Source organism: Pleuronectes platessa, chromosome 9 (genome assembly GCF_947347685.1).
Source record: "Pleuronectes platessa chromosome 9, fPlePla1.1, whole genome shotgun sequence".
Taxonomy (NCBI): domain Eukaryota; kingdom Metazoa; phylum Chordata; class Actinopteri; order Pleuronectiformes; family Pleuronectidae; genus Pleuronectes; species Pleuronectes platessa.
In genome coordinates this window covers 17,316,529-17,332,311 of record NC_070634.1, presented here as the reverse complement: position 1 = coordinate 17,332,311, position 15,783 = coordinate 17,316,529, and the positions used below count along the sequence as shown (strand labels likewise).

At 39.8% G+C, this 15,783-nt stretch overlaps 1 protein-coding gene across 2 annotated transcripts in view; it reads right to left on the bottom strand.

Annotated features, from left to right (window-relative positions):
• Positions 1-15,783, bottom strand: part of negr1 (neuronal growth regulator 1) — a 133,846-nt gene that overhangs the window by 50,408 nt on the left and 67,655 nt on the right. For both annotated transcript variants that reach the window (XM_053431189.1, XM_053431190.1), the window contains exon 4: positions 3,796-3,927. In XM_053431189.1, coding sequence (XP_053287164.1) covers positions 3,796-3,927 — 132 coding nt within the window. The remainder of the gene's footprint in view (positions 1-3,795; positions 3,928-15,783) is intronic.

Here is a 15,783-nt window from a genome sequence, read left to right as displayed (position 1 = left end):
GTGTCACTCACTCAATGCCGCCTCATTAGAACGATAGGAGAGAAATAGTGCAGACATGACTGATTGGTGTTTGTGACTTAATTGAATTGAACTGCTATTAAAGAGAAGGATACTCAACGGACCAAGACAAAGCACGAGATGATGGCCTCTTAAATAATTGAACAAGGAAATTCATTGAATCCTGTTTGTTAAAAAAAAGAGTCACAGAACAGAAAGGTAGTCGATAAAAAGGTTAATTTAAAACTAGTGTCATTATGTGAGATCATAAAAATGTTATTTTAATATGTCAAAAAATAACTAGACCTATGTTACCCTATGTTATTGTGTAGCGTGAACACAACTTTTTTTTAACCCCAGCTGTGAACATTATTTGCACCCGAGACAGATCCGGTAGATTTCATTATTTTCATTTTTCAATGTCAACAAACTTGGTCTAATGTTGTTGTTTGGATCGATCTAATGTAATTATACATTTCAAAGTATCCGTGGGAAATCTTCTGTAAAACTGACCCCTGCAGAATTTGCATACAAGCCTTTGAAAAGTTGAGATGGTGATTTTATAAACTAAGATAAACAGCTGCACGAGCATTTTTCCACACATTTTAATAAATTACTTTTCTTTCTTCTCACTCTGCACGTATCCTTTCTTGTTTGAGTTTCAATGTCAGCTAACGTCTTTATCTTAATTTAGAATTTGGCACACCCAAAAAACTCATCAATACCCCCCACGCTCCGAGGCGTCTGGCGGATGAGGCCTGATGTGTGACAGTAGGGCATGAATGATGCAAATGCTTCTTCTTTCCTTTCGCCGGGCAAGTGCCAGGGTGGTGAGGAGGCAGTGAAGAGTGGCCACCAGCTGGCTCAAGCTCTGCCTGCTGTGGCCATATCAGTCGCTCCAGTGGACAACTGTAACTCATTTATTCAACCCCCTTATCTTTGTAAATGAGCATGTGTCACCAGTCACCGTGGTGGGGAGTGAGAGGGCAACTTTCATGAAACAGATACATATATGGTTTTGGAGCTGATATACTGGTTTGGGTTGCAATGGTTTAAAGATATCACGATTTTACAGGATTTAACAGTTTTTATTATCAGTATCAATGACCCTTAAAGAAATGAAAACTAGAGGATTTTTCTTTTTTAGCTGAACAACAGTATGCATGTTAGCAGCTGTGGTGGAAGAAGCACAGGCATACTTTACTTCAGTACAATTACTAACACCACACTGAAAAGCTACTCTGTTGCAAGTAAAATCCTGTATTGAATATATTTAGCAAATGTAAGTAAAAAGTGCTGTGACTTGTTAATATACAGTATATACTCTAATAAATGTTTAAAAAAACGGATGGTTGACGTGAAAGTCTTTTAAAATATTCTGTTTCCAACTGTAAATAAAAAAAATTTTTTATCATGTTTTAATCTGTAGATTATTTTGTCCATTAATGTATCGATTGTTTACTTTGTGAACACAACATAAAGACTCAATTGTGTCTGCATATGCCGGTCCTACAGTTATATCACCATCTTCTTGATTGATTGGATTCAATGACATATCCCACAATTAGGCATTAGAACTATGGTGAAAGATCATTTTTACTGTCTGTTTTGCCATGAATCATTTCGGCACGTGGGGAAAAAAATGGCGAGACCTTGACTCTCTAGAAGAGCAGCGCCGCTCACACAGGCAGTGTGGCCCGGGCGTTACACTGAATATGTAAAGCTCCATTTCATGAGGTACTGACTCTTTTTAAGCAACCACATTGCGGCTCTTTGAAGGTGTTGAAAACAAAAGATGACTTAAAGTTTGTAACATATGATGTTTATCCAAGTCCCATGGTTGCAGAGCACTTTGACTACTAAACAGATGCAACAAAATACAGGGCCTTTCATATGTGAGGTGCTAGTGAGGCCGGAGAAGTCCGACTCTCTACGGAGTTCGCTCCAACAGGAAGTCAACAACTAAAGGAGGAGAGCTCCAAGTTGAGTGTTTTTTGCAGGCTACCCCCATCAATCCGGCAAAACTAATGACTGGAGTCCTGTGAGTCACACGTCCGCTGCAAGAGTTTTCCTGTCCACCGGAGCTCCCTATCAACACTGTCCATGTAAAAACACACTTATAAAAAAAAAAACAGAATGCTACTTTAAGGATGCAAATATTTCTCCAAACTCCAAGGTGAATCATATTGAAAGACATTAATTAGTTAGAAATTGTGTCTTTTATCTTGCAGGTGGTGTTCCTGGAAATACATATTTTGAAGCTTTTGGCATGAACATCGAGAAGCCTTCTTTAAATTATGCACTTGGCATCCTCCTGCTTCTTTTGATAATAGTGTCCAACACATTGTTTATGTTTTCTGTATTATAATCCGTAGCCTTTCCAAGAAAAGGCTTGTGATATGCAGCAATTAGGCTGGCTGCAAAGCAGAACCTAAGTTTTACAGTCCAGAAGGCAGCGTTTAAAGTGCGTACAGTTTCTTTCCTTTGTATTAAGAGATATTTTCATGGATCTGTATTTAGAAATAAGTCCTTGCTCTAACAGGAGGATTATGTAAAATATCGTGATAAACACTTTTCTGAAACCAATTTAAAACTCATAAATCATATATAAGGGTGATTCTCTTCATATAAGACACAGATCCAAAATTAAGTGTAAGTAACTCTCCATGCTTCAGATAAGTGTGGGCAGCAGGCAAATACCAGCTCAACACTTGACCAACTACGGCATGCTCCCACTCGCTCCACATCGCTCCAGTGCTCAAGCTGCGGCGGTGACTTTGCCTGACAGCAGAGGAAAGACTGCCTGATCAATTAATTCAAACTAAACCCACGTACTCCTGCTGTCTGGCTTTAAAATGTGGGCATCTGCCTGTGACATGCCTTATCAATAATTGTGGGGATGTCCTTTTGTGCAAGACCCTGGCGGTTGTCAAAGCACTTTTCATCCTTGGACCTGTGTCTCAGCGGAGCTATAAATAACTGGCCTCTAAAACTTCACTCAGGCCTGGCTCATTAGAGGCAGACATTACACAGAAATAATGGCCACTAGACTCGGGTATTATAATGAAGCCAGAATGAGAGCTGCCTTAACACAGAGAGGTAGAAGTAAGCACAAACATTATTGGACACAAAGTTATTTCAAAAGAGGAACTAAATAGTCAAAACTGTGTATGAAATAAAATATTCCATTTCTTAAAAGTTGAATTGGAAAACTTACATGATTAGCTTTCAGAATATGACTCGGTAACTGGGCCAGAAGGAGCAACCCCCCCCCGTCTCTGTAGCCGAGTGCCTGATGAGCTTTGCCAAAAGTGAGATTTAGCACAGGGCATCTATGCACATCCTCCATGAATAACAGAAGGATTGCTTTTTAAAAAGAGAAGGGAACAGCAATCACTGTCCAGCGCCTGTTCCTGCTCATACAGATGAGTGGTGATTTCCATGTGACCACGCCAGCTTAAGCCCAGTATCGCTCATTAATGCCTTGGCTCCTCATTACTGTCTCCTCACACTTTTGAAAGACTCATTACCTGCATAATGGAATAGTGCTTGGAACAGTCAGACCTTTCCTTGGTGTGAATTAATCACCTATACGCACAGACAAAAAGGGAATTCTCACATTAAATATTAAGAAACTTCCACTTTTTCAAACTTCTAAGAGGAACACTTTCTTGAGGAGCACAGCCGAGGACACAGCAGTGGTATCATCGAAGGCTGCCCTTTTGTCTTTCATGTGTCAGTGGGGCCACTGTGGGAAAAAAAAGAAGAGCAAGGAAGAAGACAGAGATGTATACTTACAGTTGACTGTGACTTTTACTGTTTTGGTGTCAGGAGAGGCGATGTCATTTAGAGCGCTGCATTCGTAGTCTCCAGCCTGGTCCCTTGTGATGCTAGTGATGTTAAGATATTCGCCACTGTCATACTTCTTGGCTGGAAATAGAAAAATGGAGACAGAGTACTTACACCGTGTCGACAAAGAATACAAACACAGCACACATACACATTTACACACACTCAGTATATATATATATATAAATATTATTGTTTTATTTTTTTCCCTGAGTGGAGAGCCCTCACCTGTTGTAAATAGCTTTCAATTTTAAGTCTGATTAGAATATACAATGCGATTAGGTATTGAACTGAACCCCTGATTACCCTCCGAAACAATCCACTCAGACTGATATGATCAATCAATCAAAATTCAATCAAATTGTATTTGTATAGCCCATATTCACAAATTACAATTCGTCTCATGATGGCAGTAAACACAATGGGGGTGTATTTCCAGTCATCCGCTCATCATTTGCTCAACTCCACACCTCGCTCTCAGAGCTGCTTCCTGGAAGACAGAGACATTTGAGGCCTCAATGCACATGTCAGTGCTTTACAGTTAGCTGGTGGTGCCAAAAACGCAGGAGCAGCACAGCAACATGACTGGCATATTGGCAGGGGCGGAGAACCACCTCAAAAGTTGGAGTGAGCACAAACCCACACAAACATGTCCACTCAAATGGAGAAAAACATTTAAAACACTCAGCTAGTAGTAAAAGATGAGCATTCAAGCTCAATTTATGCAATGGGTTTATTTTAGAAACTGAAAAAAATAAATGGGAAGAACCAATGGTGAAATATAATATAAGGTCCAGCATTATTCAGCCAGAATAATCAGGAATATGTATAATACGAAGGGAAACTGATTGCAAGTGGAATATATCGCCTTATCTCTGATTAATGTAAATGTGCTGGTTCCAGGTTGTGTCAGCAATTAACTAAATCTTCTGTAGAAAAAAAATGACACCATTTTTATTCAGTCATTTATTAAATACTCCCTGGTCGTACCATCTCAGCAATGCACTGAATTGGCTCCCTTTTAACGATACAAGTGCTTGATCTAATGTGAATGGTGCAAATGCATTTGGGTAAAGTCCAAATCCACTTTAGTTAGTTTAACAGTAGAAAAATGTTATCCTTGAGGGATGCTATTATAATGGATCTGCCAGGTAGTAAGCGGGAACGCCTGGTTGCAGAGGAAACGTTCTACTTTGCACACAAGCGAACCATCTGTCTGTGTGTAACAAGGACTGTGCATCATCTATGAAGGTGCAAATCACCATCTTGATAAAGTCCCCTTGATAAAACACTGATTATGAACCACAGTTTTGTTTGTCTTAAGAACAAATGGCTTCCACTGCCTTCTCTTAGAAACACACCAACAATGCATCTGACCGCACATTATTTTAAGACCAACACGTTCAGATGAACAGCGTGGATGCTAGATGGGAAAATAACATCCGCGTCAGTCGGACACGTCACCTGGCAGCACTTCGCATCAGGTGTTCGATTATATAAGAATAAGAAGCATTTTTCATGTAGATTAAAGGAAACATGATTAATCAATATTGAAAAAATATCAGTTAAAGCACCTTTTTCACATATTTACACAGAATAAAGCCCTTAGCGGCATTTGGTTATGTGCCTTAGTAAAATAACGACCTACAAGGCATCTGTATTTATCATTGACAAGTTGATACGGTTTTGTGACAAATGATTATAGGATCTCAGCAGGCAGCAGCGTGTACATAAACAACGGCACACGCTCCGCTCCCCCTGCCAGACTCGAATTATTTCCAACCCAGCGGTGCTCAGCGGGGAATCTATTTATATACAACTTTTTCAGGGTGGTAATGGCGGTTTGGGATAGAAGATATGTGGATCGATTTTGAAGGCACGGGGAACAAACAGAGTGAACAATCAAGCAAAGCTGAACTCAACATACTGTTCAGAAAACCATAGAGAGATCCGACACTGACGAAAGCAATATATCACATCACAGCAGCCGGAATAAAAACAACCCATGCTTCAGGAGTGGAGATGCTGCCACTCTGCGCTGCCGGTCTCCTCTGAAAGTGAACTGGATTCTTATATAATGTCACTTTCTTATTCTGCCACACTGGCACCTTTTTATCTGCTAACTACGATGTCATAAAAACTTGAAACTCAAGGCTGTGTGGATAATGAGCTTTCCTTTCTCTTCTCACTCTGTTGTGGTGGCAACAATGGAGTCCAAGAGTCTTGGCAAAGATATTAGTGGCTTCACAAACAACAGCATAGGAAAAGAACATGTTTGAAAAAAATAAAAGACGGATCCATAAACAAGCACTGGATCCGTCTCAAAAACAGACAATTTAATATGCCAAGAGTGCACAGAGATGGAGACATAAGACCAAGGGCTCTAGTTCTGCAGTGCAAGACACATGGCCGGGGATTGAACCAGTGAAAAAGCTGTTTTATTTGGAGCACAGTTCATTTTTAAACTTGCTACCACTGGTTTTATAGAGGATGTGCAGTACAGAGATTATCCGGCGTTGTCACATGATGCAGTGCAAGTTAGATGCCGAAAATAATAAGCTTTATGAGCAGTATTCATCAAAAAAATAAAAACAACACAATTAATTTGAATTCAACTTAAACAGTGTTGTTGATGGTGATAATTAGTGTTCATATAACGTTAATCCAAGAGGTGTAAGTTATGACAGATCACATCTGTTTTTCTGAATAAGTCTGTCTCCTGCTCAACAAAGCTTCCAAACCAGTACCTCTACTTCTTTTAAAAGACACCTTATCTTCCTTAAAAATTTTGACAATGGAGTTTGCAGTAAAGGGTTTTTTAAAGGCGGCAGAGAAAAGTTTTTTTGTAACAGCAAAATGTAATGTACTGAAATTGTTTCAAATATACAGTGTATACAATATAAATTCTTATAATATTGTATAATTTATTTTCCTTAAAAAAGCTCAAAAGATTCACCCCACATTATAGTTTATTGTAAACGCAACAGAGGAAAACACACACACAATATTTGGTCTGATACTATAAAAGAGAACACTTTTTGAACAAGTTGAACAGGAGAATATTCAGTGACAGATATAGTCAACCATCTGTAGGTTTTACACACTGGTGTTTACATATTAAATGTTTCACATGTTCTACTGTTTTACTTATGCAGCTTCTAGTTAAAACGTTACGTCCACAGGTAGCCTATTAATTCTGAAAACCGAGTTTATTTCTGTACTGAGACGAGAGATGGCTCAGGAGCTGCAGCTGCACCACAGCGGGACCTGAACCGGAATATTATTGAAAACATTTTGTCTGAAGCTAGCCCAGCATGTCCGGTCCAGATAGGTCCTGTCAGGCTCAGGCCGAGTATCCACAGATGCTCAGCTGAGGATTAACCTGCAGTACTGAGTTTCCAAGGATGCGCCGCTCCAGCTCAGATAACTCTGTGCACCTTCCTTGTCCTTTTTCCTCCCCCCTCTCTCCTCTGTGTTTGAAAATGTATTTTTTAAATGCGAGATCAAACAATTGTTTTTACATCAGTTATTCGCCTTCTCCAGATACAGATTTCCCTGAATGGGTAACCATATCCCATGTATTGTTTTTTGTGGTATTTGATATCCACTGCTGACTACAAATTATAAAAACCCGGTTTGAATCCAGGGCGGCGGCGTCTTTAGATTTTTAATCAATCAATTCTGGTTTCTTAAATGCTATTTTCCATTACTGTGAGTTCTGTGTGTGCACATGGCTCTGCAGTCTCACGCCCTTATATGGTGAGCCGTTTCCCTATGCCAATTATGAAAAAACGGACTTTCAACATATAAAAAACATGGCATTCATCAATATAAGAACACAGATGCCCATTAATCTGCAGATTAAAAACACGTCATGAATCTGATATCGAGTTTTATTAAAAAAACTTCTTAAGAACAAATTTGAGAATGAGGCCGATTGTCATTTCTTTTTGAGGGAAGCAAAATAAGTAATGTGGAACCAAATGTGTTTGTAATGGAAAGGCACAGTATTTTAGTTCAGTTAAATTGGCTATATCTTGGCCATTTACAGATTCATAATTTTGACTTGGAGATGTCCTATAAACATTCGATACGCTGTAATGTAGAAAATGTAATATATATCCTATATTGCTGAAAATGCCGCTTTTCACAGTTTTTTCTATCGGCTTACAAAGGAACCTCAAGACTGCAGGACATATCACAGTAATGTTATTATTTTGTTTGTTTATTGTATTTCACAAGTTGTGATTGTGAACAATCTCTACATCAGGGTAAAACTGTAAGTTCCTATATGTGCCTCGGTGACATAGATACTTTACAAAAAAAGGCTCTAGGAGATATGGACTCTCTTTGTCGCAGACTGTCAATTACTAAAATATTTCATGCACGAAAAAGGTACAAAACATAATCTGGACACTTTTAAATGAAGTAGTTATATTAACCTCTTTATCAGGCCTCATTTCAGCATCAGGTGCTGCTATTTAAATTCCTTGTGAATGCTAGACAGAGAAGCAGTGATTTGCTCTTCACAGCAAGGTTACTGATAGTGACTAAATAAAGGATGTTTTGTTTGCAGTTGGTCAAACTGGACCCCCCTCATGACAGATTCAGTTTTGACACATTGGATGATAACTGTGTTATAACTGTGCTTTCCACTTTTAAACAGGGAATCCTAACTTCAAATAACAACCTTTGCCATATACCTGACTGTGTGTTTCTTATTGCATAACTGCTTCAAAGAAAAGGACAGGATGTTTAAAAGTGTGTCCATTGTGTCCATTGTACATGACAGAGCTAAAATGAGATATATTGATTTTAATGATTGTCGACAACACAGTTTTAACGGAGTTTTAAACCATTAGTGATTGAACTACTCTGCAGAGTGTCTGGCTTGTTTATGGCAGATGCTGATCAATGCTAGAAATCACCGCCCATACACATCAAGGCTATGTCTGCTCTTTTTGCTGTCTCTTGTGAAGTACTTTTTATGTCTGTGCTAGAAAAGTGCTTTACAAACACATTTTATTCATTTATAGATTTTCTAAAGGGAAAAAAAACCCTGCAGACCATCACAGAACTCATTGTGGTGCTCTGTGTTGACACGGTTGACCTTCGCACTGCCCTTAATGCACAGCTCCATTGTAATTCATTGTAATAGGGAATAATGATACCCAGTATGCAAGGATATCAAAAGCACTGAGCCATGAGGCCAAGTATGCTTGATGATTCCAATTCCATTCACCAAATGGCAGGATCAAATGCTGTGGTTTCCACAGAAAGGCACGGTGACTTTTTCACCTCTTGGGAGATGACCGATCCCTTACTTGCCACTGGGGGAGTAAAAACAGCAGACAGAGGAAAAAAAAATCAGAGAGAGCCACATGGGAGGGATTCCTCTCCCGGGATGGACAGAAGTTCAACATATACCGCGTGTAGATGCATAAATAAGAACTATTTGTCTTATAGAAATGGAGGGAGCAGTAATGACAATTGAAATGAAAGGGTTATTGCCGGTAAAGTTAGAATATGTGAGCAGGCATATTGTATATCAAGCAGTCTTGTTGTAATCATAGTCCATGATCAATCCCTATCCACCTCCATGATCCACTATTAGGGTCCACGATCAGCTGCCACCACGATCCACTATCACGATCTCTGATTCACAATGCATCGCCATGATGAGCTTTCCAACATTACTTCTCTGCCTCTATTTTTGTACTCAGTTGGACCTGGAATTGGGGTGATGTCTCCACCTGCTCAGATGACCCCTATTGGGAAATGTGAGAGCAAAGGTTAATTTTCTTGGCTTGAGTCTGCGGTGCGCACACAGAACTCTTTTCAAGTGGAAAGTAGCTTATCAGATTTGAGCTCTGTTTGATACAGTCCAATTATCTAAATCAGTTAATGCATAATTAACTGGATTAAAGCACTCTTTATTATTTTGTGTATTAAGATTGATCGAGCATTCATCTTTTATACGGGCTATAAAAACATACAATACAAGAGGTTTCTTACTTTCATCTTTACTTATTTTTAGGATGAATAACATCCTTTCCTTGTAGTTGAATGAACACTTGTTAGTATTAGATACTGGATGCAGATACTATTGATTTAATTTCTCACAGACACTGGGATCTATTGAGACTCACATCTGCACTAAATCTAAACCTTGTTTTATCAAGGCAGCTGGTCTGGTGCACCCCACCAATCTTTCATGATAAGATAGCAGGTACAAATCAGTCACCTATGCTTGGTTGACCACATTGACACAAAAAGCAACAGACTGATTTTTTGTTGCCTCTGGCTAAGTGGTTTGAAATGAGAACCCTTCATTTGATTCGATAATGACCCCAAACTGTCATCGTATTCTCTATATCACTGAACAATGAGGCACAGATAAAACATGCAGAGAAGACCCGGGACAAGAGAACAAATGTGGATCATTACCAGCAGGAATGATGTCTCATGTCAGTGAAGGGATATTCACCATCGTGTTCGATGTTCTACAATTAAGTGTAATCCAGTTAAAACACCAAGTCAATGAAGCTGTCTCTGTCTTAATAATGGGAAACAGCAACTAGTAAGACATACAACAAGTTAAGATACACCTTCTTTTTTTCACATTTCCCAAAGCAGATGTAAGACAGCTTCTTTATTTAATGAATTCAGTAAGTCCGGCCAATAACCCTGCATGTACAGTACCATCAGAATAAGAACTGGCATTTCTAAAAAGATCACAGCTAATGTTATCTGATCTTTGTTCCACTGCTTTTACATGTCAAAATGTCTCCTATGGAAAAAAAAGCCCCGGTTTCTTGACCAATTCCAATACATCTAAATGTACATTACAATTGTGACAAACCTGTGTGAGTATTAATGACTCCCACATTCAACAGTACCCTATAGTGATACCCACAGGTGGCATGGAGGCTTCTAATTAAACTGATGGAGCTAAATGTTGTTTACTGCAGGTGCACACAAATGTACATGTAAATTGTAGAGCGCTGTGTCAACGATAAAAAACTATTTTCGAATGGCATTTCTCAGATACGCAAAATTCAAGCCACATAGACACGCTGCACGCCCTCCATCAGACTGGGCTAGAAACACAACCTACCTGGGAAACCTTTCTCATCTCATGGTTTCTTTCACTTCTATCCAGCACCTAGTGTTAATCAAGTTTGGATGTGTGTGTTTTTGTATACAGTGTTTTCCCCTGACTGCTAATGGCCTCATCAACAAGGCTTGGGACCCTATCACTGGACTGCACTGAGGTCCCTGCCTGGGACTGTGACACTTTGACACTTACTGTGGCAAATAACGGACTAACTGTAATTTTGTGTTTACGCACAACGTATTGTACAATCCCTCCCCAGGGGCTTATACTATAATTTTGTTTCTCATTTTTATATTTTTTATATTTGTACTTGCAAAAATACACCATAGCAAAAATTCATTGTATGTGTAAACCTGCTTGGCAATAAAACCTGATTCTGATTTCTAGATAAAACATTGAATATTTCCTTTTTGCAAAGCCCTGATGATGACACCAACACATTGTGCTCTTATGTTCCACATCCCTGTTTCTGACAATCGACTATTGTTTGTTTTTGAAGCAGTGCAGAAGCATCTTCCTGCCCACTGAAGGTTTTAACTTTGCTAATAACCACAAAATCAACACATTTGTTAATGGAACATGACTGAATCTGTTTAAACAGCAATTGTCCCTCTGAACTGCTGCGAATAACTAATAATAACATTTTTCTTCAAGGATGATGGAAAAGACAATCTGTGCAGTCAGTTTAAGGTGGTAAATTATTAACCATTGCAATGTGTGACTGTTTAGCAGAACATTATGAGCCAAAATGTACTTCTGTCAGACAACTCACGTTTGATCATGTAATATATTTATTACAACAGATTTAGTGTTTGGCGTCTAGGCTCCAACTTAATCACTCCCCCATATGATTACACAGGAATGATGGGAGTGATGAGCAAATACTTGTAACCCCCCGTTGGAGCCTACAGGTGGATGCTGGGCCTACAGGTGGATGCTGGGGTGGTGGAGGGACTGTAGCAACAGGTAGCCATACTGCAGCAGCAGTGCGAGCAAGAGGGGTTGATGGGAAATGTCTCTCTGGTTAAATAGACCACCTGATAAGGTGGGTGTGTATTATAGATGGTTGTGGAGATTGAGGTATATCACATGATGTATGTCACATGATGTATGTCACGTGATTGGCGCAGCGCAGCTCGAGTTGCCTGCCAGAACTAGCTCGCAGGCGTCGCCATATTTCTGCAACAAACATGTCTTGCATCAATGTCAAGTTCAAGTCAGTGAAGCAGAGCGCATTATACAATGAGGGCCTGACATCCCGCTGAGCCATTTTGATTTTGAATGGATGGAAATTGCTGATATGCCTTACTCTTAAATTTTTGTGTCTGTGCTGCCAAATACATTTTCACACCGACGCCAAATTTAGCTGCTAAGCCGAAACGGAGAAGCCAAAGATGGTCCCAATTGGACAAAGCGATGATTAGATAAACTGGGTGAGGATGTGATGCAACATTTTTAGCAAAACCAAGAACTGCAGCCAAATACATAGAAAATACCACAGCGTTAAGGCAAGGGAAACAAAGTTTACTGGCCAGTGAAAAGTTAAGAGTTTGGGACTAAATGTCAGCTTAAATTTGGATCAATATGGTGGCAGAGGGAATATTGTTTTGACCCCAGAATGTGTTTCTAGAAATGTGTATTTTATTGATTCCTTCCTGCTATTTTAGAGGAAGTTTAGTTGGTGACTAGGACAGTACTGTAATACAAATACTGACTCACAACAGATTTCATTTGTGATTTTATCTTATCAGCAGGGATAAAACAGTTTTTGCTCATATATTCTTCTAAATGCACCAAATGTGGGAGGGGTCTCAAAACAATCTCAAATTTGAACAAATAGCTACAACCCCTCTGAGACTGATGGGGGAATTTCCATTAAAAAAATTAAATTAGTCTGCAGTCTTTCTTGATAAATGAAAGACAATATATTTTGTTCATGCAGGATCTAGTTGCATCATCCCACCCAGACAGCAAATGGTATTCCTATCGATTGCAGCCGGAAGGGGGCTTTGCAAAGGTCAGAGAGGCCATTAAACAAGAATTGCATCCTTGATTTATACTTTGAAGAACATTATATATCGAGTGCTAAACCTTGACATTACAGTCAACATAAACTGACATTGCACTCGGTATCCTGAATATGAAGAATAAAGGGATAGGTGTCTTTGGGGAGAGAATAACCTGAGCATTGTTGTAAGCGATGCGAAAACACCGGGGGACCTCACAGAAGTACGTGTTGAGATATATTTATGAAACTGACAGAGGATCTTCTCACCTGAGGGAGATGTCACTCCAAGCAAATTAAAGAAATCATAGCAAGGTTAAATTCACATTCAATGCCAATGCTGGTTAAGTGCCGTCACAGTAAGCAATTTCCCACCTCGTGTAGGGGAGCCGTGAGTACACTTCCTTCAGGGCTGCAACACACAGATACGGCAGGCAAGAATCCATTTTAGCATAGAGAAGCATTTTCTACATCAAGTTATCCTTTTAACTCTTGAAAATGGAGAACAACCCACGCGGCCACATTGTGCGCTGCTGCCTCCTGGCCCCGACTCAAGGTGTGGGCCAGAGCTACGGGTTGATTCACACTGTGTGCAGGGCCGATCTCAAAACTAGGGTGTTAGTCTGACTTGATACATAACACCTGCTCTGCTCTCTCAATGTCAATCTGAGGCAGCGAAAAAATCCAGTGGGGGGGAACTGGGCCGAAGGAGCCTGAAGTCATTGTCTGATTGCATGTACTGCCACCTCTGTGACGCACGGTATTACCTCACGGTTACTTTCTATTCTGAAAAAGCAGGAGGGAGCAGGGTTAATAGATTTATGTGACTGTGATATAAAAAAATTGCTGCAGCAGAGTAATTAGCTGAGCTTGGCTAAGGGAAATGTGTGATCAGCACCTTGTGATTTGTTTGGTGAATCAGGATTGATGCATAAAGCCATTTGTTGTTTCCAGTAAAAAGACATAAGCCAATATTTGTGAGGGATGTATTTTGTTTACTTCAAAACTGGGTGATATATATTTCACAAAGAAGTTGAAGATGAGGAAAATAAAGACCAAGGGTTGTGAGATCCACATTACGCAGGTAGTGGGAGAGGAATTTCTCCGTCTCAGAGGATTTAAGTTAAAATAACATATAATACTTCTTCACTTTTTACCATTAAATGAAAGCATACTGTGTTCACCAACTGAACAAAGAGTTGAGTCTATACCACAGCTCAGCTCAGTTGTGATAAATGTTTAATTAACTGACTTGGCCACCAGAGTGTGGGGAATTGAATCAATCTGTCGAGCTTGGCCAATGCATGAATGCTTGAATACATGAAAGACACTGCAGTAAGTATGCGAATATAAGAACAGACACAAATAGAGTCTTTAACCAATTTTAATTTACTTTGTGTGTTCAGAATGATTGGCTTGACACGATTTGATGAAATGAAATGTGAATGGAACAAAACCACATATGGGTAAATCTCATAGCTACAAGCTGTGAAAAAAGAGGCAAGAACAAAAATCTGACTTCAATGTTGTACTTTTAAAAGCATGCAGGAGCAACTTCAGCCAGTATAACACTGCATGAATAAAAAGCTAGTTGCAATCCTTGGATATTTTAGGTCCAAGTTCATTATTTGACTTTTGAAGAACCTCCTTGAGGACAAGGATGAGTGTTAAAGTGTTTTATAAAAGTCGCCCGTCTGGACAGAAATCGTCTACGGCTGCCAATTGCCTTTAAATTTGTGTAATGTGGCAGTAACTCAATATCACATTTGAGTTAAAAAAGGTCCACTATTCATAATGTTACAGACACTCCAATAAAGCATGTGCCCATTGAGCACCTCTTTAGTAAGCAATTCTCAAATCAATAGCTGAATGGGGCCGTGTTCGACCTGACTCCTGCGGTTGATATCTAAAATTTGAAATCTGAAATGAGCCAAACTCCTTATCTTTCAGCTCCCATCGGGTTTAAAGCGTACTCGTGTGTCGGGTTTACAGAAAACTGGGAGAAAAGGAACCCCGGCACCGAATGAGAGATTCCAGCTGAGGAGAACGACAAAAAACTTGCTTAGCATCTCTTAAAAAGCTTCCAAACTGCAGGGCGACATGGCACAAACAACTCAAGGTTTGTAGCAGTGACATAAAGTCGGGCTTGAATTATTCATTGCACTGCTCACATAGGAACTGACTGAGCTACTGTATTCATGCAGTAGCTGTTTTCACTTTAAGACCATGCAAGTTCTGTTGGATCCAGCTTTGAATAAGCTCCAGTACAATGTACATATTGTAGTGAGATGTGGGTGGAGAGGATGCTGCTGCCTGTTTCCTCAGGGTGTGTTTTAGGGGAGATATGCACTCAAATGAATAGGCAAAAGGAAAACTTACAGTGTGTCGTTGATAAATGTACAGTGGCTGCTTGTAAAGAGAGAGAAGAATGTGTCCCCGCCGAGTCCCATCACAGGAAACAATCAAATATCTGCTCTCGGATTCTAGTCAGCCTTTTCAAAGGTCACACTTCTATCGCATGGATTCAAATCTCAACGGAAAAAAGCTTATCAAAGCAATTTTGCCCAGCCATTCAGCCATCCAGCCGTCCAGTCAACCAAACCAGACTGGAACACACTATGTTAAAGGATATTTCACCCCCTCCTCTCTCTATATCTGTGACCTACGGAAGAGTGGTGAGGAAAGAGTCCTTCGTGGGCAGTAGCGTCAAAGGCAGACGAGTCACAAGAGCTATCTTAATCCTCAGGAGTAAAGTAACTAGGCATGTCAAGAGTTGAGTTAATAACGACAGAGTGGGTTCTGGGAGTGTTACCAT